The 23,994-nt window shown below is 41.9% G+C and overlaps 1 protein-coding gene across 1 annotated transcript in view; it reads left to right on the plus strand.

Annotated features, from left to right (window-relative positions):
• The window catches only part of SDC2 (syndecan 2), a 134,025-nt gene extending 110,416 nt beyond the window's left edge, over positions 1 to 23,609 (plus strand). Inside the window, exons 2-5 of the mRNA XM_017962179.3 lie at positions 4,881 to 4,992; positions 14,704 to 14,837; positions 20,184 to 20,319; positions 21,250 to 23,609. Coding sequence (XP_017817668.1) covers positions 4,881 to 4,992; positions 14,704 to 14,837; positions 20,184 to 20,319; positions 21,250 to 21,413 — 546 coding nt within the window. The 3' untranslated portion in view covers positions 21,414 to 23,609. The remainder of the gene's footprint in view (positions 1 to 4,880; positions 4,993 to 14,703; positions 14,838 to 20,183; positions 20,320 to 21,249) is intronic.
• The last annotated feature ends 385 nt before the right edge of the window (positions 23,610 to 23,994 follow it).

The following is a 23,994-nucleotide window of genomic DNA, read 5'->3' on the forward strand; positions in this document are numbered from 1 at the left end:
TGTGATATGGAAATGTATTATTATTAGGCCACATGGACATTTTATTTTTATGTTCACAGGCTAATTTTCTGAAAGTTGGGTCTGGGAGTCTGAGTTGTCCATAATTAAGTTTTCTACCTTCTGCTTTCGTTGTTAACCCGAATTAAAACCATAAAGTAAATTTGACATTTACTAATTTGAGCTTTAATTATTTTGACCACTGTGTTGGTCGCACTGGTTGAAAGCATGTGGAGGACCTCTGCTTAGTGGGTAAGGCGTTGTGTTTTTCAAACAAGGCCTTGAATTTCTGAATAACAGATTTCCACACTGGCAGTTTGAAACATGGTATTTGTTCAGTGTAGGTTGAGAAATCTACATGAGAAAAATCAAACAAATAGATTTGTTCAGTTGCTATCCTACAAATTATCTTTGCTGAGAAAATGGACAGGTTTGTGATGTTTCTGACTAAATCAAGACTCCAGGACACTTGATCTTTTGTGTATTGAATTACCACTTGTTCTTGTCATTTTTATTACAACTACCATATAAGTTTGGGCTGAATCATTTTATTAAACTCTAAATTTTTATCATCAAACGTGGAAGGCCTAGATCACCATCGCTTTCCTCAATTTTCCATCCTAAAGGAGTTTATTTCCTCTTAGGGGTATAATATGAAGGAAATTGGTGTCACCAGATCTCTTCTTGGTGTTTTTATATTGGTACCTGGGGTTTAGGCAGAGGAAGCAGCAGCTGCTGACACTAGAACTGCTGCTGAGGCCACTTGGTAAAGAACTTTCTTCCAGGCTAAGGACTTTCGGTTTTTTGTTTGTTTGTTTGTTTGTTTTTTGAGACAGAGTCTCTTGCTCTGTCTCCCAGCCTGGAGTACAGTGGTGCAGTCTCGGCTCACTGCAGTCTCTGCCTCCCAGGTTCAAGTAATTCTCCTGCCTCAGCCTCCCAAGTAGCTGGGATTACAGGCACCCACCACCACACCCAGCTAATTTTTGTAATTTTTGGTAGAGAAGAAGTTTCGCCATGTTGGCCAGGCTGGTCTCAAACTCCTGACCTCAGGTGATCCACACAGCTTGGCCTCCCAAAGTGCTGGGATTAGAGGCGTGAGCCACTGTGCCAGGCCCAGCTAAGGAGTTTTTATGTCATCCTCTATGTGGCAGGGAGCCAATAAAGGCAGGAGAGTGATACGATGATGTTTGAGTTCCAGAACAGTCCCTCTGCATAGAAGGGCTTCAAAGACACAGATGCAGGCAGTGACCAGGTCAGGAGGCCTTAGTCCAGGTCCAGGCCCAACATGATGAGTTAGCCAGAGCTGTGGGGGCCCGAGGCAAAGGGGTGGAGATAGGAAACAAGTATGTATCTTGCCTTCCTTCTCGGCATTGTGGGTTTACACAACTGAGTTGGATGTGTGTTCTCCTCTGGGAATTTCGTCTGTGGAGGCAGTGTAGTGCTTCAGCTTCCCTGGCTGAACGTGGCATTACGCAGAACCCTCTATCTGTCTGCTGCACATTTTCCTCTTGGTTGTACCTTGTTGCTTTCCACAGCCTCCCTTTGCTCTCCTGTATTCACATCTTGCATCAGCCAAAAGGGAAAGGTCTGAAAGACCAGCTTTGTTTTTCTCCCAGCTCGTACTCTGGACTCTGTTAGCCAACAGTATTGGCACTGCCTCACAGCGATGGTCAGTCCCAAATTAAACAGCCTCGTTATGACACCCTACAGCCAGGCTGCAGCTCTGGACTTCTGTGCTTCTGTGCGTTTCCTTTCCAGTTGCTTTTGTCCAGCGTCAGGGTCCCATTGAGTAAGGGAGTGAGTACAGAGTATGTCCCGAGGTTTTCTCCTCAGTGAAGCAGACCACATTTTGCCAGATGTAAAATCGATAGTTTTGAATCACCCCTTTTCATGGCCTTGAGGAGATGCTTGTCTTCTTGTCCCAAGGGAATATTGGTGCATAAATCATTTCCCGTCCTAGGCATGTTCATTGCAGAAACACTTTCAGAACAGAGCGTGGAGTCTTCATAAAAGGAATTTGTCATGAGTGCAGGGGTTTTTATTTTTTATTTTTTAAAGGGAAAGACAATTGAGGTATTCATTATCTGCTACAGAGTGAAAAGGGCCCTGCTTTATAGTAAATTGGACTTTATGGAAAGATATTGGTAATTTCTCCTGTGTTCTTGGTGCTCCTGAAATCAGAGTGGGAGAGACCTTTGATGTCAGAATTATTTTCACCACCCTGGATCACAGAGAAACACACTTTTGGCTGCCTTTAAGCACATTAAACATCTGGTCAACCCAGAGACCACCCTGGAGCCCTGTAGACCCCAAGTCACTGAGTGGCTGAGGGCGAGCCAGCTTCTCTGGTCACACCCTGACTTCCACCCCAAGTCTTGTTGAAATACAGGCCTGACGGCTGTCCCAGGAAGTCAGTTGGCTTGTCAGGCTGCCAGTGTGGTTGAACGGTGAGGTGGCTAGAATTCTCTGGGAGGCATTTTTGGCCCATCTGCCTGGTAGCGTGACAGATGTGTTAGTCCAGACAACTGGGTCGTCTAGTGAATTGAAATTCAATTTACACATAGGGATTAAGTATCTCAATATTCTCCTTGCCACATCAAACTTCACTGACAGAGCCAAGAGGAAAATGAAAGTCATTCGATGTTAAGAAAAGGGGAAGCAAGTTTCTAATACGGAAAGGGAATATTTTGCTTACTTTTAAGACTCTAGGTTACTTAAATAGATGCAATGCAAGCTATGGGAGTTTTGGGGCAGATGGTCTCCTAGGCTTAAAATGGAGAGATTTTAAACTGCAAGGATCCTGGAGGTCTTGTGACATGTAACTCTGAAACCTCAGTCCAAGGCCAATTTGATTTAAGTAATCTCAGTCAAATATTTGTTTTGTGTCCATGCATTTTGAGAGGGACAGAGAACACACACAGGTCATTCAAAACCTGCCTTCAATGAGTTGTGCTCTGCTGAGGGGCAAGAAAAATACACATGAAACAATGAAAAGTAACAGTGAGGGTTTATGTCTTAAACTGTTCATAGGCTACAAAATCCTAAAATAGTACTTTATAATTAGGAGTTGTATAAGGAGTGGAGAAGTCACAGCCTGTTTCATAGTAGACAGGATTTGAGAGAAGAAACCAGGAGGTTCTCCAGGGGAAGTAAATGGGACAAAGTTTAAGACAAGCAGGACTAAGAATGGCTTTTTCATGGGAGCACAAAAAGTGGTTCAACCCAAGCAGTGTTTACTGAGCACCTACTATATGCCAGGCACTGTGACAGGGAGGGAAGCCTTGCCTTTAAAGGAGCTGAGAACCTAAGAAGAGGCAGTTGATGATAGAGCTGTAGAACACAGGGCTCCTGACACAGTTCACAAGCTTTGGGAATTACAATCTGGAATGGTGATAGCCTTGGAAACCAGTGTAACACAGGGTGGTGTCAGATTGCAGAGTTAAGCTCTGACCATTCTAGTAGAAAAGTTGCAGCACACTCTTGGCTCAGGGTGGTCCAGGCCACTAGAACACCAGTCCCTAAGGTTTCAGTTCTCAGAATCCACCAGTGTGACAGCTCAAACAAAAAAGATTCCCGTACTTTGCTGTCAGTTGGCACTGAGGCCTGGTGGAGAATGTGGGCTCAGGTTTAAAACACTTTAGTCTTGCTAGCCAACCGCTGAAACCTGAGAAAATAAAGTGGTACTGTTACAGAGGGCTGGACCTGTCCTCTTAAGAAGGTTCCAATCATGGGGACTGCTAGAAGAGAAAGTTTTAAGATTAAATGTGATGAAAGCCAATGCAGTAAGGGAAACATTATTTTATAATTTCTGTTAAGAACAAACATTCTATATGATTTTTAAAAATACAACAATAATGAATGTTGCCTGTTTCCAAACAAGAGTTGTTTAAAAGCTGCCTGTCTGCTTTATTTTTTTTTTTTCTGGGCTTTTGTGAGATAATGGTAGTAAAATATCAATTTACTAAAACCATTTTTTAAAGTCTTATACCTCTACTCTGTCTCTAGTTCATGCAATTTCTTCTTTTGGCAGGATTAGGTTGAATTTTAATACTAAACTCTTACTGAAGAGTTAAGAAGCTGTGGAACTGGTATACTTAGTGACTGATCCCTCTCCATATTAAGCGTGTGATTTGCTATTACCAGTTGCCAGTAACAGAAAAAGAATGTGCTCGTGTGGGTTTATCTGTATTTGTCATTAAGGCTGTGCTAAGCCAATGAGCCCTAGAAGCAGGCGTGCAGTGGGCTTTCTCCCTGTCGGGTGAGCCTCCCAGGCGCTGCTCCTCCCCGGGCACTGTGCCTGGCCTCAGCACAGGTCTGGGCTGGGGTAGAAAGGCCTGCATGGCCCGAGGACCCGTGTGACTGGGAATCTCTCATCTGTAGTGGTGAAGTTCTGAGCATTGCCAGGCCTGCAAGCACTGGTAGGATTTGATGGATCCCTGGGTGATTATTTAGCCTAAGCTAGGCCGTAATACTTTTGCATACATCCCCAAGAAAGCCCTAAGTGTTTCGTTCCCTTTCCAGTAAGGGGGTGACAAAGAGAATGCCCAAGATGGCTTATAACTAGCATTGGGATGGCTGAAAGTCAGGTAAGTTTAGTGGAATACAACAAAATAAGCCCAACATAGGAGTTTAGATCTGTGAACTGTTTTCATTCTGCTGGTTTAAGCTGTGTAGGTTTCCCTTGCAGGCATTAATCCGTGCTCACCCCTCAAATTGCTGTAAGTTGTCAGGGTGCCTGAGGAAAACTGTGGCCAGAGATGTGGATTCAGAGGACCATGGGAGTGGGAGGGGGTAGTCACTGCAGTATGTACCTGAACAATCAAATATACAAGTGTGTTTCTTAATCTCTCACCATCCTGACTCCCTTATCTTTCCTTTCTCAGAGAGCAGAGCTGACATCCGATAAAGACATGTACCTTGACAACAGCTCCATTGAAGAAGCTTCAGGAGTGTATCCTATTGATGACGACGACTATGCTTCTGCATCTGGCTCGGGTAAGGTGGCTGCTTCTAAACACCGGACCTCATTCTCCAGGCATGCACGCACACACATTTTACTGCGCTTACTTCAAGGAGACAGGCGGGATGCACAGTGGTTAAGGGCATGGTCTTTGGAATCAAAGGATGCTAATTCTAGCTCTCTCTGCCACTTACGCTGTGAGATCTTGAGAATTTATTTGCTGAGCCTCAGTTTATAAAATGGAAAGTAACAATGGTCCTTACCGTAGAATTGTGAGGATTAAAAGGGAGTTGACACATCTAAAGCTCTTAAGATTTGGGGGCTTGGCACATAGTGCTCTGTCAACATTAGCTTTTAATCTTATTATTCAGACTTTCAGAGTGATGTCATGGAAACCACCCTTCAAGAAATCCCTCAAACACTGGTTTCATAAACCCACCTACCCTATGTTAAAAATTGTAGATGAGACCAAGAGTTACACTTTTTTATTCCTAGGGTATTGTAGGAGGAAAATGCAGCAGTCAAGTAAAATGATTATGTACTGACATCCTCAGATTCCTTAGAATATTATTAATAGTAATCTATTATTACTCTAAGGCTATATAATAAACCACCCTAAAACTTGGTGGCTTAAAGTAACAGTCATTCATTTAACTCATTATTCTGTAGGTTGGTGATGTAGGCTGGGCGGGCTGGGCTCCCTCACATGTCAGTGGTCAGCTGCGGGTTGAGTGTACAGCTTTAGATTAGGTTTGCAGCTTTTGGGTACTCATATCTCTGGGGCAGCTGAGCAGACTTGGGTCCAGTTCGTGTGGTCTCTCATTCTCTAGTAGGCAAGCCATTTTTTCACAGGAACAGCAAGTAGAAGTGTGCAAAGCCTCTTGCAGCCAGGCCTTAGAACTTGGCCTAGCATCACTTTTACTACATTTTACTGGTTGAAGCAAGTCAGAAGGCCAGAGCAGACTCTACCTCTTAGTGAAAGGATTCATAAAGTCACATTTGCAGAGGATATTTATGCACAAGGAGGATTAAGGGATTCTGGTCACATTTGCAATCTACAATAATCGATGAATGTTTCCCCTGTTCTCGGTATGGCCCCTGTATGAGTTCATTCTCACCCTGCTAACAACACAGGGCCTGGGTAATTTATAAAAGAAAAGAGGTTTAATTGACTCATAGTTCAGCCTGGGGAGGTCTCAGGAAACTTACAGTCATGACAGAAGGGGAAACAAACATGTACATCTTCACATGGTGGCAGCAGAGAGAAGAAGTATGAGCGAAGAGGGGATAAGCCCCTTATGAAACCATCAGATGTAGTGAGAACTCACTGTCATGAGAACAGCATGAGGGTAACTGCTCCCATGAGTCAGTGATCTCCCACCAGCTCCCTCCCATAACATGGGGGGATTATGGGAACTACAGTTTAAGATGAGATTTGGGTGGGGACACAGCAAAGTCATATCAACCCCCAAGAAGCTCAACAAAAGGAAGAGCTTTCCACATACTTAATTAATAGTCAAGTCAGAAATTTGTGGTCAGTAGCATGGTAGGCAAGACTTATCCAGACCTTTTTTGCTTTAGGGTTTTTATAACAGATTCAACAGATGGTTAGACATCTGTGTTCAGTATAACTTTTGCGATCAGATTGAGCTGGGCTACCCAGAACAAATTAAAATCAGTTGTGTCTTTGGTAGAAATCTAGCCATGTAAGAGTGAATGTTTTAAGTTGAAAAGCAGAAAGTCTGAGAAAGACAAGAGAGGTGGTTGCTGACCTAGTAACAATGAGCTTACAATGCAATCTTAATGTAAAAATAACTCTAGTTTTTCTTGGGAGAGTGATATATATCACACACGCAGAATGAGTGTGAAAAGAGTTGTTCTTCATAGCCCACAACTCTATAAATACCTTTCACTCATGGCACCTCTTTTTTTTTGCACCTTAAAAGTGCTTTGTAACTGTCATCTTCAATATGTCCCAGGAAATAATAACTATGGACCTTTTTTGTTCCTACTTCACAGATCTTAGAATCCAAGAGTTGTTAGGTGGGTGTACAGGTTGGTGAAGTCATTTTGCTGATTCGCTAAGGTTGACCTTAAGTTTAATTTAAAGAAAACAGTACGCTTAAAGTAAATTTTCTTTAAATTAAACTTAAGGACAGTCTTCGCAAATCAACAAAATAACTTTGCCAACCTCTACAGACCCCCAGCCCCATCCAGGTAAAAGAGAGTTAGGGTGGGTCATTTGAAATCCTGAACCCACTGATGAGTTAGATCAAGCTGAGGCTTAAACATGGGCCCACACTGCTTGTGCTGTGGCCCTAGCCTTAGGCAGATCACTGCTGTGAAGAAATGAAAGAGCTTCGCTCTTAACTTTGGAAACCACATTACACTGAACTGGGAGTGGTGTTTTTCAGCATGAAGCAGCAGTACTTGTAACTAAAATTTGTGAGGCTCTTAACTGTGTGTCAGGAACTGCTCTAACCCCTATAACATCTCTGAAAGGATAGATTCTGTTAGTATTTCCATTATTCCCACAAGAAAACCTGAGGCACAGAGAGATTCACTTGCCTCAGGTCACACTGTTAGAAGGTAATGGAGCCGGGATAGTGAGAAAGTGAGGGAGTTGGGTGTGAGAGTGTGTTTTCTTTCATTCCTTTGCTGTGCTGCCTCCTTGTGTCATAAACCCCTTCTAGAATTATCCAGTTCCAGCTTAAAAATACCCCGGGGTTTGGCCAGTGTACCATCTGTCCCTTCTCCCATCCAACCATCCGGTAGAAAAGCAAGTGGATTGGAAGAGATGACTGAAGGCTCAGAGGGGACTTCCTGGGCAAGGAGATAGGACTACATTCTATATGTGGGCTCAAGTATGGGCATTAGCAAACAGGAAACCCTTCATAGGCATTTGCTGTGTGCCACACGCTGTACCATGCTCTTGGGGCACAGAGATAAGAAAGACTTGGTCTCTGTCCGTAGGGGACCAAGAGTCTAAGAAAAGAAATACAAACATGAGAAATAATCATTGTGATACCCAGTGAGGGGTGACATAATATAGGAAAGGGCTGTATAACAAAAATGTTTAAGAGTTAAAATATAGACCTTTGGTTAAAGATGGCAGATTGAACACTGCTACCTGTCAGTATGCAACTAAATTGACAGTAAAAGAATTGGGCGTGAACTGATAAGGACAAACAAAACAGTAAAGGGAACAAAAGCCATGAAGTTTTGAAAGCTGGGAAGAAGATGAGCTAGTGGGGACAGACTTGGCAGGCTTCAGAAGGCCGAGTTCGTTAGCAGTGGGGAGAGCTAAGAAGCAACCCAGTTAACACAGCAGACTGTCTTGGGATCTAGGAATCGGTGGCATTCAGTGGAGAGTGAGAGTGGTGTTCAACTCAGATGATTGGCTGAAGTCTATTTAAGAAGCAAGTAGATCCCCTGATTCTTTTCCTCTGTCACATGGGGCTCATGTTCCCTGACCTCAGAGGGAAACCTGGGGATTCATTATCTGGAGAGGATGAAACAGGACCCGGGGGTATTTCAGGAACAGATGGGGCTGGGGGTACCTTATGTAAAACAGAGAGAATAAGTTCTTAGATTAAGAATAATTTAATGTGGTGTGATCCCCAGTTGTCTTGTCTTCTCCCAGTCAGTTTCCAGAACACTGGCAGTCTGTCCTTTTACCCTCTGGGTAGGGGACTGAGAGGCTCCCCTCTGGGAAGCTGGACCAATTCAGAGAGAGTGGCCTGGGAGCTCTCCAGTGAAACATACAGCTCTATATTACAACGAATAAAACTGCAATGAGAAGTGAAAAATTTCAGTCAAGGGGATGATGCCCACATTTGACACACCTCTCCTGTGTGCTCAAAGCTTCTAGTCCGCTTTTCAGTGTTTGCCTCTTCAATATAAACAGGCAACCAAGGCTCCCAAGATATTTAGGAAAAACTTGTAGCATGAGAGAAAGAGAAACCCCCAAATTGGGAGAGGACAGCCACTTCCAGGAAGAAGAAAATTTACAGAAAAACATAGTAAATTCAGAGAGAAAAGCAGATGTTCGAACAATGGCCCAAAAACAGGGGATACAATAAAACAGGAACGTTCTGAGACACAAGAGTTCTTAGAGTGTGGGACTGTCATGTCAAAAATGAAAAGCTCATTTAGAAGGTGAGAAGACACAGAGGGTATTCATTCATTGAGGAAGTATTTCTTTTTTTTTTTTCTTTTTTCGGAGTGCTTTCATGATAAAGATGATTTGTTTATTTTACATGCTCATTTTTTTTAAAATTTATTTATTATTATTATACTTTAAGTTGTAGGGTACATGTGCATAACGTGCAGGTTTGTTTCATATGTATACTTGTGCCATGTTGGTGTGCTGCACCCATCAACTCGTCATTTACATCAGGTATAACTCCCAATGCAATCCCTCCCCCCTTCCCCCTCCCCATGATAGGCCCCGGTGTGTGATGTTCCCCTTCCCGAGTCCAAGTGATCTCATTGTTCAGTTCCCACCTATGAGTGAGAACATGCGGTGTTTGGTTTTCTGTTCTTGTGATAGTTTGCTAAGAATGATGGTTTCCAGCTGTATCCATGTCCCTACAAAGGACATAAACTCATCCTTTTTTATGGCTGCATAGTATTCCATGGTGTATATGTGCCACATTTTCTTAATCCAATCTGTCACTGATGGACATTTGGGTTGATTCCAAGTCTTTGCTATTGTGAATAGTGCCGCAATAAACATACGTGTGCATGTGTCTTTATAGCAGCATAATTTATAATCCTTTGGGTATATCCCCAGTAATGGGATGGCTGGGTCATATGGTACATCTAGTTCTAGATCCTTGAGGAATCGCCATGCTGTTTTCCATAATGGTTGAACTAGTTTACAGTCCCACCAACAGTGTAAAAGTGTTCCTATTTCTCCACATCCTCTCCAGCACCTGTTGTTTCCTGACTTTTTAATGATTGCCATTCTAACTGGTGTGAGATGGTATCTCATTGTGGTTTTGATTTGCATTTCTCTGATGGCCAGTGATGATGAGCATTTTTTCATGTGTCTGTTGGCTGTATGAAAGTCTTCTTTTGAGAAATGTCTGTTCATATCCTTTGCCCACTTTTTGATCACTCAGTACATGGGGGAACAGACACCATTCTAGGTTCCAGGGACACTTCAGTAAATAAAATCTAACAATGTTTTCTCTGGTGATAGGATAATTGTATTTATTCCTTTATGTATTTCGGTGTTTCCAAATTCATATTTGCAAATGTATTTGAAAAAGTATTATTTTTGTAAGTTGTCTTAGTCCATTCAGGTTGCTATAGCAAAATACTTTGAGTAATTTATAAATTTATTGGTCTCAGTTCTGGAGGCTGGGAAGTCAAAGATCAAGGCACAGCAGATTTGGTGTCTGGCGAGGGCTTTCTCTCTACTTTTTAGGTGGTGCCTTCTTGCTGCGTTCTCACATGGCAAAGGGAACAGTGTCCCTCAAACCTCTTTCAAAAGGGCACTAATTCCATTCCATGAGGGCCCTGCCGCCATGACCTGCTCACGTCCTGAAGTCCCTCTTCTTAATACTGCTGCATTGGAGATTAGGTTTTGACACATGGATTTTGGGGAGACACATTCATACCATAAGTAAAAGAAAATGTTGTTTTAAAAAAGAAAATAAGGCTGGGTGTGGTGGGTCACGCCTGTAATCCTAGCACTTTGGGAGGCTGAGGTGGGTGGATCACTTGAGGTCAGGAGTTCGAGACCAGCCTGACATTGCGAAACCCCATCTCTACTAAAAATACAAAAATCAGCCAGGCGTGGTGGCGCATGCCTATAATCCCAGCTACTTGGGAGGCTGAGTCAGGAGAATCACTTGAACCCAGGAGGCAGAGGTTGTAGTGAGCTGTGATTGCGCCATTGCACTCCAGTCTGGGCGACAAGAGCGAAATTCCTTCTCAAAATAAATAAAAAATAACAAAAAATAAAATAAAATAAAATAAGAGAGTGAGCATAGGAACATAGAGACAGAAACAGTGCCCTGATGGAGAGATCAAGGAAGGCTTCAGAGAGGGGGTGATATTGATGCTGTACTTGATAGTGTGATCTGGAGTTTCCCAGGTGGAAATAGGCCTTGGAGTAGTCTACTTCAGACAGGGAGAACAGTGGGACCTGAAGGAGGAGGTATTCAGTGGGGCTCCCAGATTTCTGGTTCAAACGAAAGAGTTAATGTTTTTAATAAAGATATCGAAAGCAGAAGAGCCAACTGAGACAGATTGCCCATCTGTCTCTACCTTTTTTTTTTTTTTTTTGAGACGGAGCCTCACTCTGTCCCCCAGGCTGGAGTGCAGTGGTGGGATCCCAGCTCACTGCAGCCTCCTCCTCCCAGGTTCAAGCAATTATCCTGCCTCAGCCTCCCATAGCTGGGACTACAGGTGCCCGCCACCACACCTGGCTAATTCTTTGTATTTTTAGTAGAGACGGGGTTTCACCGTGTTAGCCAGGATGATCTTGATCTGACCTCATGGTCTGCTGGCCTCGGCCTCCCAAAGTGCTGGGATTACAGGCGTGAGTCACTGTGCCTAGCCCTGCCTCTAACTTTGAAAGTGCCAGCTTTAGGGGGATTTACTATTTTACAAATCTCTTCCCTCATACAGATTCATCCCACTTCTAGATTGATGACTCATCTTGGTAATTCCTGTGAAACAAGGGGGTCTTTAAAAGCCCTAGATTGAAATTTTTCATTTCTCATTGACGTTTTATTCTTTGTAAGAAAATGATTCATTATAGGAATGAATTAAGCATACTATATATAAAATGTTGATAGATAATTAGGTCAGCTGATAAAACAGCATTATATTTCTGGACCCATCATTATTAATGACCTCTATTTACATAACAGTTTATGTAGAGTGCTTTAAATGTGTATCGTGTCTGTGAGATACGTATTTGTGATATATATGTACCTTCATGGGTTAGTTATTATTAGCCCCATTTTACAGATGAAGAAACCAAGACTCAAGTGTTACTTGCCTAAGAGTACAGAGCTAATAAATGCCAGAACGAGTGCTAGGTTTGTTTGCTTTTTTAATACCAAACCCTGTATTTATTCCAACATGCCCTGCCATTTCTTCTGTATAGTAATGAATATATATGTTTTGAAATTAAAGGAGACAGTTGATTAATTAAGAAATGAACCAGCCAGGAGCCAGGCACAGTGCCTCATACCTAAAATCTCAACACTTTGGGAGACCCAGGCAGGAGGATCCCTTGAGCTCAGGAGCTCGAGACCAACCTGGCAACATAGTTGAGACCCCATCTCTACAAAAAAAAAAAAAGTAATAATTTTTTTTTAATATTAGCTGGGCACAGTGGCACATATATTTGGTTCCAGCTACTCAGGAGGCTGAGGTGAGAGCATTGCTTGAGCCCACAAGTTTGAAGCCACAGTGAGCCATGGTCGCACCCCTGCACTCTGGCCTGGGTGACAGAGCAAGAAAAGAAAATGAAAGAAATGAACCATAGCCATCGCACGTGTTTTCAGCCTGTTACCTGTTGTTTTCCCACCTGCTTATTGCATTGATATGATTCTGTGGAAAATACCCATTTTCTTTTGTTTGAGGAATTTAGAGGTATTTGTCATTCATTGTTTGAGGAAGCCTGGTTAGTTTGAGTTACAGAGTTGGAGTTCGTTTGAGTTGTTACAAATTTGACAAATGATCCACTTGAAAGGAATTTGTATTTGAATGTCAGAAATTCTCAAATGCTATTCTAGTGAAAAGGCAACAACAACAAACAAAAATCATGCTCAGGTAGGTAGAAAGTCACTTGTTGAACAAATACCAGATCAGAGTGCGTTATGTCTTAGACACTGTGTTAGGCACTCAGGGGCCTATTAGGGAGAAGGCAGGTACAGCGGTTCATGGAAAGGTCGTAGTGGCTTGGATTGCACTGGTGGCTCTGGAACTGTAGAAAGGTGTTAAGAGTGGAGGGATAATAAGAAGATAAGATTGATAGGACTGGGTAATGGATTCAAAAACAAGGTAAGGAAGAGGAAGTCAGAGTTTTGGTGTGTAGGAACAGAGGGTTTCAGTCACCACAAGGTCACACGGGGAGAAGACATAGGGACCGTAAGTTCTGGTTTGGACATGTTCAGAGGTGTGTTGTACCTTTGAGTCATTCAAGTGAAAATGCCAGGAAGGCCACTGGATATGAGTCTGACTTTGAGAGGGGTGGTAAAAGCCGATGATGTAAATTTAGGTATCATCTGTGCTTAGCTCATTTATTGATGTTTATTGACATTGTGGACATGGATGAGGGAGAAAGTATAGAGTAAGAAGAGGCCTAGGGACAGCCCTTCAGATACTCTTTGATATTTGATGTTCAGGTAGAGGAGGATAAACCAGCAAAGGAGACTTAGAATAGCCAGAGAGCTGAGGGGGAAGCCAGGAACTCGTAGGAACCCAAAGAAATAGGGTTTGTCAGGAAGCAGATGGCACCTGACAGTGTGCAGTAGTGCTAGGAAGTTCTACTAGAGGAAGGCAAGTCTGAGAACTGCCATTGGGTGCTGTGGATACTGGTGACCTTAACAAAACAGTATTAATAGTGATGACAGGGAAAATGCTCCTGGAGGGAGTAGAATGCAGAGTGGAGAAGATGGTGAGGACGAGAGCTAGTGAGTATCCACCCCTATTGGAAAAAATCTGCCTGTGAAACCAGGAGAGAGCCGGGCACGGTGGCTTATGCCTGTAATCCCAGAACTTTAGGAGGTTGAAGCGGGTGGATCACAAGGTTAAGAGACCGAGACCATCCTGGCCAACATGGTGAAACCCTGTCTCTCTAAAAATACAAAAAATTAACTGAGTGTGATAGCATGTGCCTGTAGTCCCAGCTACTCGGGAGGCTGAGGCAGGGGAACCGTTTGAACCTGGGAGGCAGAGGTTGCAGTGAGCCGAGATTGTGCCACTGCACTCTATGGAGCCTGACGACAGGGTGAGACTCCGTCTCAAAAAAAAAAGAAACAAAAACAAAACAAAACAAAAACCCAGGAGAGTGGGCAGGAACTCACATGAAATAAAAAGTCAGCCATAGGAGAGTTTTCCTGTTTTGTATTTTGTCTTGTTGTGAGTTTTTTTTTTTTTTTTTCTTTTGAGGCAGAGTCTCACCCTGTCCCCCAGGCTGGAATGCAGTGGCGTGACCTCTGCACACTGCAACGTCCGCCTCCCGTGTTCAAGCGATTCTCCTGCCTCAGCCCCCCGAGTAGCTGGGATTACAGGCGTGCGCCACCACACCCAGCTAAATTTTTGAATTTTTAGTAGAGACGGGGTTTCACCATGTAGGCTGGGCTGGTCTTGATCTCCTGACCTCGTGATCCGCTCTCCTCCGCCTCCCAAAGTGCTGAAATGACAGGCGTGAGCCACCGCGCCCAGCCTGTTGTATTGATATTTGGAGCATGTTTCAGTGTAGATGGGAAAAAATCTTGTCAAGCAGGGAGAGAAGGAACATGCAAGTGAAAGAACTGCTGCTTGAGTGTTGAGGATAATAATATTAAGGAAAAACCTGCTAGGCTACCCACAGACACCTTTGAAATCACTTCTTCATCGTGGTGAAGACCACAGGAAGCTTTGTGCTGAAGTCTTAAGGAGCCAGCATTTTGAAAGAACGTGATTCTGTCAGTGTCAACCTCAGGCAATAGTGCCTGATAATGGAGACATCTGTGTCATATTTGCCATGCTCAGTTCATCTTCACTTACTTTTCCAGGAGCTGATGAGGATGTAGAGAGTCCAGAGCTGACAACATCTCGACCACTTCCAAAGATGCCGTTCACTAGTGCTGCTCCAAACGTGGAAACCACGACGCTGAATATACAGAACAAGATACCTGCTCAGACAAAGGTGTGTTCTATTTTCCATTGCACTGCATTAACAGGTTATTATAAATGCTCCACTTTACTGACTGTACACACAGTCCCTTTTTTATTATTTTCTTCTTTTTTGGAGCTGCCCATCATGAACTATGTACACAACAGTTCTTTTAAAAGGCCCCACTTAAAATTGTATAAGGACAAATGGTCTTAATGGTGGTGTTATAAATGGCTCCTCCTTACGCTTTTTGATCACTTTGGCATTTACCCATGTATGATTTCTGTCATCCTGGCTCAAATTATATACAACTATTTTTCACATGGCCCTCCTTCTTAAGGAACATCTGAAGCCCAGTTAAGAAGTAAAGCCCTGTTTCTTTGGTTTCCTGGTTTGTAGGTTACGTAATTAGAAGACTCCAGGTCACATCTTGAGATGGTCCTAGTCTCACTAAGTCATTTCTCAGTCTTCTTAGGCCTGTCATCAGTAGTATGTAATCCTTGACCTCTCTCGATGTTGATGAACCTGGGTACATCTGTATCTATTCATTTTGAGAGCTGACTTATTCAGAATAAGAACTTTGGCGTTAGACCTGAGTAAAGTGACCAGCTAATGAAAACTTGGAGCTTGTGATTTTGACCTTGTTAATATTGTAGTTAGCTGACCATCCACTAATAGGTAACCCACTGAAGTTAGAACATGCATATTAAAGTCTGGCAAAGACCTACGTTTCAAATCCTGGATCCAGTCATGTTTCTTAGCTTCTGAACCCATTTCCTATGGGCTGTGAAGAAGATGAAATGCGAGTGCAGGTAGCATGGCACCTGAGACATAGTCACCATTCTGTAAGCATTAACTGAATTTGGTGGAGCAAAAGAGACCAAGCCAGTTCACCAAATGAGCATGTGTAATAACTGTAGTGGTAGACTTCACAGTCAGTGCAGGGGTAACATACGGCTTATGAAAACTCAGAAGCACAAGCATCCCCTTTTGGAGCTCACCCATCTGTTGATTAGAAATGAGATGCTGCCAAGCTTTAGCAGCAGACAGGATATGGATATGGAAGGCTGTTTGATGAAGGTGGCGACAGGCCTTCCTTAGAGTAAGAATCATCCCCTCTTCAGGCAGGAATGCATGTGGGCTTTTCTTACCCTTGCCCCAGAGTACCTTTGTTCTTCCTCCTCTTCCTCCATCCTCCCAGTGCATGTGACTGGAATGGTGAATGGCACAGCTGGACGGGTCTCCACAAATGTGGAACAGCCAGGAAGCCAGCCCTGTCCAAATTGAAGTACTCTCTGTAGGACCAAGAAGAGTCAATTACTGTTAGTGGTAGACTTCACAGGCCAGGCGGTAGGAAGGCAGGGAGAGAGCCCTATGAGAACTGAGAGCGACTCACCTGGCATATGCTGGATCCCTGCATAGAAGCTACTGTATCAATGTATAGTTGAGTGAATGAAACAAAAAAAGAAAGGGAGAAATGAAAAGTGTAGGTGCAGTTGGTGGTAGGATGACTGAATGCCTCAAAGTGTGTGTGGCACAGTTATCTGCTATCTACTAAATATGCATTTGGCTCTTACCACATTTTTATTTGACCACTTCTCTTGACTAAATCTGTTGAAGTCAGAGACAATTAGGACTCACTAGCTTGAGGGAAGAAACTCTCCTGGGTGAGTTTTGGCTTGTAGTGATAGAGAGTTGTATCCTAAGCAAGACTTAATTTGACATAGAGTTCTGGTTTGTTAACAACAATGAATCGACCACTAATTTATGTTTTTAAAAATTGGTTTTAAGGAAGTAATTGCATCAGATCAAGATAAAAAATATAGAACTTTGGCAGGTGAACTTAAAAATTAAGGAGCCCAAACTATTTTAATACTTTTATATTCTTACTATCATTTGTGTTCAATGTAGTAATAATAAAAATTCATCCATTTATGGGAGATTTATTGAGTGCTATTCATTATGTGTCGAACACTGTTCGCAGCACTGATAATGATAATATTGATCATGAATAACATGAATAATAATGGTTAAATTTTTCATTTTGGTCTTTATGTGGTACAGCCGAATTGAACATTGCTTCTAGGATACCATTAGTGTAGATTTTGCTTTTGAATCGGTCTCACAGTGGCATTAATGTCACTGTTACAGATATCCTCTCTAGTTTGTTATAAATTTAAGTGACTAAAATGCAAAAAAAGGAATCTCATTATTTGTTTGAGCAGAGCATCACTCATAAGCTTTTACTTCTGTTCCATTTCCATGGCATCCAAACAACCAGACATGGATGTGGCAGATCTTGGCCTCATTTAATCATCCCTGCTGCCTTGTTGCAGATTGATTTTGCACATATATTCATACAAGAGTTAAGGTATTTCAGATTAGTTCCATATTACAAAATGGTTTCTTCTTAGTCAAGCCTCTGCTTCCATACGATAAAACATTTTGACTTGAAAAATGAATTTTCTACCCAGAGCCGCTTGAGGCTTGTGCACTTCCAGCTGCAGGGTGACTTCAGTTATGTGGAGTCCTTCAGTCCCCATACTCTCAGATCCCTGGATTGCACGCTTTGTTCAGCCTGCCGGATCAGAAGCTGAGTCAGAGGAAACTGAAAAGATCAACTCTCCTAAATGACTTTAGGGACCCAAAAATCCCATGGTGAAACCATATGATTTGTAATAACAATGGAACAAAGATGATGTGGATATGGATAAATTAAACTCAGTCTCTCATATTACAGTGACTGCTTATGTCCATTTCATTTCTCACCAGAACTTGTTTACCTCTCTCCTTAGTCACAAACCTGAGTATTCACCTATTTGATATTTCTCTTCCCTTTTCTAACCTGTGATAGTAAAGCAGTACTAATGAGCAGTGAAAAGGTTTCTAGACTAGAACCCAGATAACCCATTCTCTGATCTGTTGTCCGTCCTTCCACCAGGCAGCCAATTAATGATGGGCTTTTCATGAGAAGAATAGAAAAAATTCAGGAAAAATACTGCCAATGAGCTGCTCTCTTCTGCTTTTCTTTGGTACCCGAAGGCCTGGGAAGGCCTATCATATTTTCTTCTCTCATAGTAATAGAGAGGACCGTGACCTTTTCAGTGCATATTGTGCACCAGTGCAATGAACATTTTTCTATGGCCTCTGCTTTTTGTAAAGCATAGCAGGTTGAGGTTTAGATAGTACAGAGTTTCTTGCAACTTGAGAACGACAATTACTCTTTATTATACTTTATTACATACCACCTTCAGTGGAAGCCTAGCTTTCTGCTTACTGAGACAGGGACCTACTGATCTTACATACCCTAGAGTACAAATGAATCCACCTGGTCTAGCTTATGGTCCTTCCTAGCAATGAGGGTGGCCTTAAGGTGCAGAAAAGAAGTATGATGTCGTCAGGGTCCCACAGGAGCTACTTGCACAGCCCAAGAAGGTGAGGTCTTTTCTTCTTACACTCTTTAAGCCTCTAGACTTAACTAGCAGGCCGCCATTTTGGATGAACTCTAGCCTTCAGAAAGCAATCAGTTGCTTTGCTGAGCCATGGTATGTTAGACTCTGTGGATCCTAATGAAGATGGTAGGAAGCTCTCAGGAACTTATGAAGAGTAGTAGAGCTGAGGATTATTGTCTGCAGTCTTTTTTTTTTTGAGACAGGGTCTCACTCTGTCACTCAGGCTAGAATGCAGTGGCACAATTATAGCTCACCCCAGCCTCCAACTCCTGGAATCAAGAGATCCTCCACAGGTACACAGCACCATGCCTGGCTAATTTAAAAAATGTTTTTGTAGAGATGAGGTCTGAGCATGTTGCCCAGGTTGGTCTCGAATGATCCTCTCACCTCAGGCTCCCTACCCAGCCACATTTAGTCTTTAAACCTCAATGAAGTTGACAGTGTTTTCATCAGTGATGTTGTCCAACAAGAACTTCAGACTGTTAGAGAATGAACAACTCCTTTGAATGGGACTTCTCTAACCCACTGGTTCTCAAACTATAGAATTGTCTGGAGAACTTAAATAGCAATAAAAATCAGTGCCAGCTACATAGTGCCCTGTACAGCTCAGAAGTGAAGGAGTAAGGAGAATTGGGACAGTGCTGTTGGATTGGAGCAGTCAGAGGGAGATGGTGACCTGAAGTCAGACCAATTGAAATGGAACCTCTGGTAGGAGGCCTGTATTTTTTTCATAGAAAGATTGGGGACCACTGAACTACAGCACAGATGTTAAGAATCATTTTTGATGGTGAAGAGGTGGTGGAAATGGCCTCACAGGGTTTTCTACTGGGAGTAAGTGGTGGATTGGGTGAGGACTGGAAGCTACCCAACACGTGCAGTTCTGAGGTCGAAGCAGGATGGGAGCTGGGGTGTGATGTGCTGGCCCCCTTAACAAAGCTGTGGAAATGAGACCCCAAGGGAAGAAGTTACTGTGAGAGCAAGATGGAGGCAAATTGACAGTGCTGTGACATGGATAACATATGATAAGAAATGCGTCGAAATAGATAACTTGGGAACACCCCAAAATACAGCGCCATTAATGGGAATAGAAAAGGAGGCTGATCCGATTCAGCAGTGAATTAATTACTACTTAGACTTGACGAGTAGAGTTAAAGGTGGTACAGTCAACAGTTAATGTCCTGCAGGCTGCTGACTTGTTGGGAATAATGCTGACTAGAGATGGCGGCTGTGAGAGGTATTCCCATAGATTTCTACTTGAGCATTGTGCAGTGTCTGAGACCCTGTGAGTGTCATTCATTAGACAGGTGAGGAAATCCAGGTGGAGAAAAGAAGTATGATATGATCAGGGAGGAGCTAGTTGCACAACCCAAGTCCCCGGAAGTCCTGGTCCAGGGTTTGCTGAAGGTGATATGACTAGGGGGAAGCATTAGGAGTAAGGCTTGGGGGTTGCTCCCTGCAGAGTGGGGACAGGAAAAGCCCAGTCAGGCATGAGAGAATATCTGAAAGGGAGCTGTTGTCATCGTGCCCTGTGTAGTTGAGAAGTGAAGGAGTAAGGAGAACTGGGGCAGTGCTGTTGGGTTAGAGCAGTCGGAGGGAGATGGTGACCCGAAGTTAGAAGAGTGGTGAGAAAGTAGAGATCTTAGGAAATGTCCACTAAAACAACCTCACCATGTCCTTAGCATTATTAGGAACTCACTAGCTCTCTGACTTGCCTGATCATGCGATGGGTGTTACGCAAAACCATGAACTACATGGGTCCATCATGACACTCACCCATTGCTATAAACATCACACAAGTGATTATTCCAACTATTTCCTAAACTCATTCTTTGGGGGAAAAAAAAGGAATTTTGGAGTATACTCATTATTTCTTCCTTCCAGCACATTTTCTTAAATCAGTGTAATCTTTCCCTGTTTCCCATACCAGTCACCTGAAGAAACTGATAAAGAGAAAGTTCACCTCTCTGACTCAGAAAGGAAAATGGACCCATCTGAAGAGGATACAAATGTGTATACTGAGAAACACTCAGACAGTCTGTTTAAACGGACAGAAGTCCTAGCAGGTGAGTATCCTGGTGGGTGTCAGGTGGGAGGGTGCCTGTATAGGCTTCTGTTAGTCTAAGTGATATTCAGAAGTGCAGCAAAGCTTGCTGTCACCTTTCTGCTGAAAGCAGTCTTGCGGATGCTTGCTTCTACAGCGAGAAGCAAGAGGCTCAGCAAACATTGTCTTTATTGTCCACCAGCTCCTTCAACCTACCCCTTCACCAGCCATCGTGCAGGGGATGGGAGGTAGCCTAAAAGAGGGAAAGTTAACATCTGAATTGATCCAGAACAACTGGATGTAGAGAGATGGCAGAGTGTGAAGATCCATCAGTCTTGCTCGAAGGCGTTCCACATTTCAAAATAAAGAGAAGGAAAAGTTCTTTAGGGGGAAGGCAGTTCACATATGTACTGCCCAAGATGTTAAGAACGTTATTTCTATTTTAACTTAATTGGATGGAAGTGCACATATTTTAAAGGGGAAAATTTTCAAGATTTAGGAACACTTGATAGTCTCAAGTCCAAGAATAGAAATAAATTTGCATGCTTTTTTCATATATACTCTTTAAAATTTTAAGTCAATTACACTATGTTTTGTGTTGAAAAAAGCAATTAGAAAATTAGAATATGAAATGTGAGTTCTGAAAAGACAAAAGTAGTTTTCAAGTATGGAATGAGTGAAGATCAAGGCGAGCTTTTTCTTATTGAGGTTTTTGGGTGGTATTGTTAACACTAACCAAAGAAATTACTGTACCTTCCTGAGGAGTTTGAGATTTGCATAGTTACCAGGTTGCTTCATTGAATCTAGTTTTTTTTTTTTTTTTTTTTTTTTTATATTGGGGTTTTCAAATTAAGCCTTTTAGAAAAATGTAAGCAGATTGGGCTTGACAATAAAGCTAACGTCTGCAACCCTTGAATCTCTTCTAAAGTCATCTTCCTTTTGATTGTTTCAGCTGTCATTGCTGGTGGAGTTATTGGCTTTCTCTTTGCAATTTTTCTTATCCTGCTGTTGGTGTATCGCATGAGAAAGAAGGATGAAGGAAGCTATGACCTTGGAGAACGCAAACCATCCAGTGCTGCTTACCAGAAGGCACCTACTAAGGAGTTTTATGCTTAAAACTCCAACTTAGTGTCTCTATTTATGAGATCACTGAACTTTTCAAAATAAAGCTTTTGCATAGAATAATGAAGATCTTTGTTTTTTGTTTTTTTCATTAAAGAGCCATTCTGGCACTTTAATGATAAAATCCCATTGTATTTAAAACATTTCCTGTATTTCTTTAGAACAACATAAAATTTAACATCTGCAGTGTTCTGTGAATAGCAGTGGCAAAATATTATGTTATGAAAACCCTCGATGTTCATGGAATTGGTTTAAACTTTTATGCGCAAATACAAAATGATTGTCTTTTTCCTATGACTCAATGATGAAAGCTGTTTCATTTGTGTCAGCATGTCTCAGATTGACCTTACCAAGTTGGTCTTACTTTGTTAATTTATCTGTTGTCGCCCTCCTCTCCTCTGCCCTCCCTTCTTGTGCCCTTAAAACCAAACCCTATGCCTTTTGTAGCTGTCATGGTGCAATTTGTCTTTGGAAAATTCAGATAATGGTAATTTAGTGTATATGTGATTTTCAAATATGTAAACTTTAACTTCCACTTTGTATAAATTTTTAAGTGTCAGACTATCCATTTTACACTTGCTTTATTTTTCATTACCTGTAGCTTTGGGCAGATTTGCAACAGCAAATTAATGTGTAAAATTGGATTATTACTACAAAACTGTTTAGTCATATCTATCTAATCAGATCTTCTTTTGGGAGGATTTGATGTAAGTTACTGACAAGCCTCAGCAAACCCAAAGATGCTAACAGTATTTTAAGAAGTTGCTGCAGATTCCTTTGGCCACTGTATTTGTTAATTTCTTGCAATTTGAAGGTACGAGTAGAGGTTTAAAGAAAAATAAGTTTTTGTTCTTAAAAATGCATTTAAGTTGTAAACGTCTTTTTAAGCCTTTGAAGTGCCTCTGATTCTATGTAACTTGTTGCAGACTGGTGTTAATGAGTATATATAACAGTTTAAAAAAAAGTTGGTATTTTATAAGCACAGACAATTCTAATGGTAACTTTTGTAGTCTTATGAATAGACATAAATTGTAATTTGGGAACATAAAAACTACTGAATAAATCATGTGGCCTAATATTGAAAATGTCACTGTTATAAATTTTGTACATTTTTGATCAAATGTACATCTCCCCTTTGCTAACGGCCGTCTGCTCTCAAGGATGACGTGGGTTTGATTTCTAAGTGTTCCACAGTGTCTGTAAATCAAGACCAAAGAGCCTGTCGATGAGACTGTTTATTACTGAATTGGCCAGAGGAAATCTGAATGTATTATCCTGTGTGTGTCTAGGTAGAGATATTGGAAGCCTGCCAGGGAATTTCGAAGTTTGCAACCTTTATTGAATAGCTGATGGCAATATTAAGACAGATGCCTGCTTTTGCAAATAACTTCTAAGACTCTAAATTCCAAAGATCTGAAGGGGGCTTTCCTGATGTTGGTATCTAAGGCTTAGGCCTATAGATTGATTTACCTTTGCAACTGTGCTCCAAGTGTCTACTGAAGCTTAACCGAAGAACTAATAAATGGACTACAATAGCTCATGTTACAGGGAAGGAGGGTAGGCAAGGAGGCTCTGTGTGTTAAAATGAGGGCCTCACTGCTTTAGGATTGAGTGGCTGGAAAGAGTGATGCCTGGGGAAGGAGATGGAGGTATGAGGGTACCCTGGCTGGTACTTTCTGTACTAAACATTTCCTTTTTCTATTTTACCATTCATTTTGTTTTAAACTGTGAGCCATCCAAGTAGGAAGACAGCAAAAAAAGCAACTTTTCCAACATACAATTTACTTTTAATAAAGTATGAATACTTCATTTTGAGAGCATTCCCTGGAATTGCCACAGAATTCATTAGAAACATTTTTTAAGCAACACTTGGAACAGTGTTTACTTAAATCCTTAATGGCCTTAATTAATTCTCAAATTCCTGCCCCATCACGTACAGAGTCAATTCACTTCAGAGTGACTAAAAGGAAACAGTGCTTTCTAAAGCCACGCAGTGTCCCTCAATTACAGAGGGTAGGAATGGTTATACCTCTAACTGTGCAAAGCAGAGTGAAATTCAATTCATAGAATAACAACTGCTTGGAATATCCGTGCCAGGAAAAGAAAAATTTCTGGCAAATATTTTGTCACTGCTGTAAAGCAAAATATTTGTGAAAGTGCCAAAATAAAGTCTGTCATGCCAAAAGTAAATCATTGTATAGACTGACATCCAGTTTTCTTCAACTGTACACTTTCTGCTTAGTTTTTATTTTTAAGATGCAGTAAATAATACTATAAAAAGTGTTAGTAATGATTACTGAGTTCAGGAAAATTTTGGTAAAATGTAAATATTAAAGCCAATGTGAAAATTTCCTGTTTCCTTAACCACATGTAAATGATTTCCCTTGAGTGAATACGGCTTTGTGTTTGAGAGACTTGAAATATTCACACTGTCCCATTTTCAGCCCGTAGGGGGAACAGGAAGCACTTGGGTTTTATTTTTGTTTTTCATGTTCAGCTGCAGGTGGGTGCGTAGTACCTGAATTTCAGGGTTAGGACCTGTTTAATAAAAGTGAACAACATTATAATCTCTTAA

The sequence above is a fragment of the Papio anubis genome, chromosome 8 (assembly GCF_008728515.1).
Source record: "Papio anubis isolate 15944 chromosome 8, Panubis1.0, whole genome shotgun sequence".
Classification (NCBI taxonomy): Eukaryota; Metazoa; Chordata; class Mammalia; order Primates; family Cercopithecidae; genus Papio; species Papio anubis.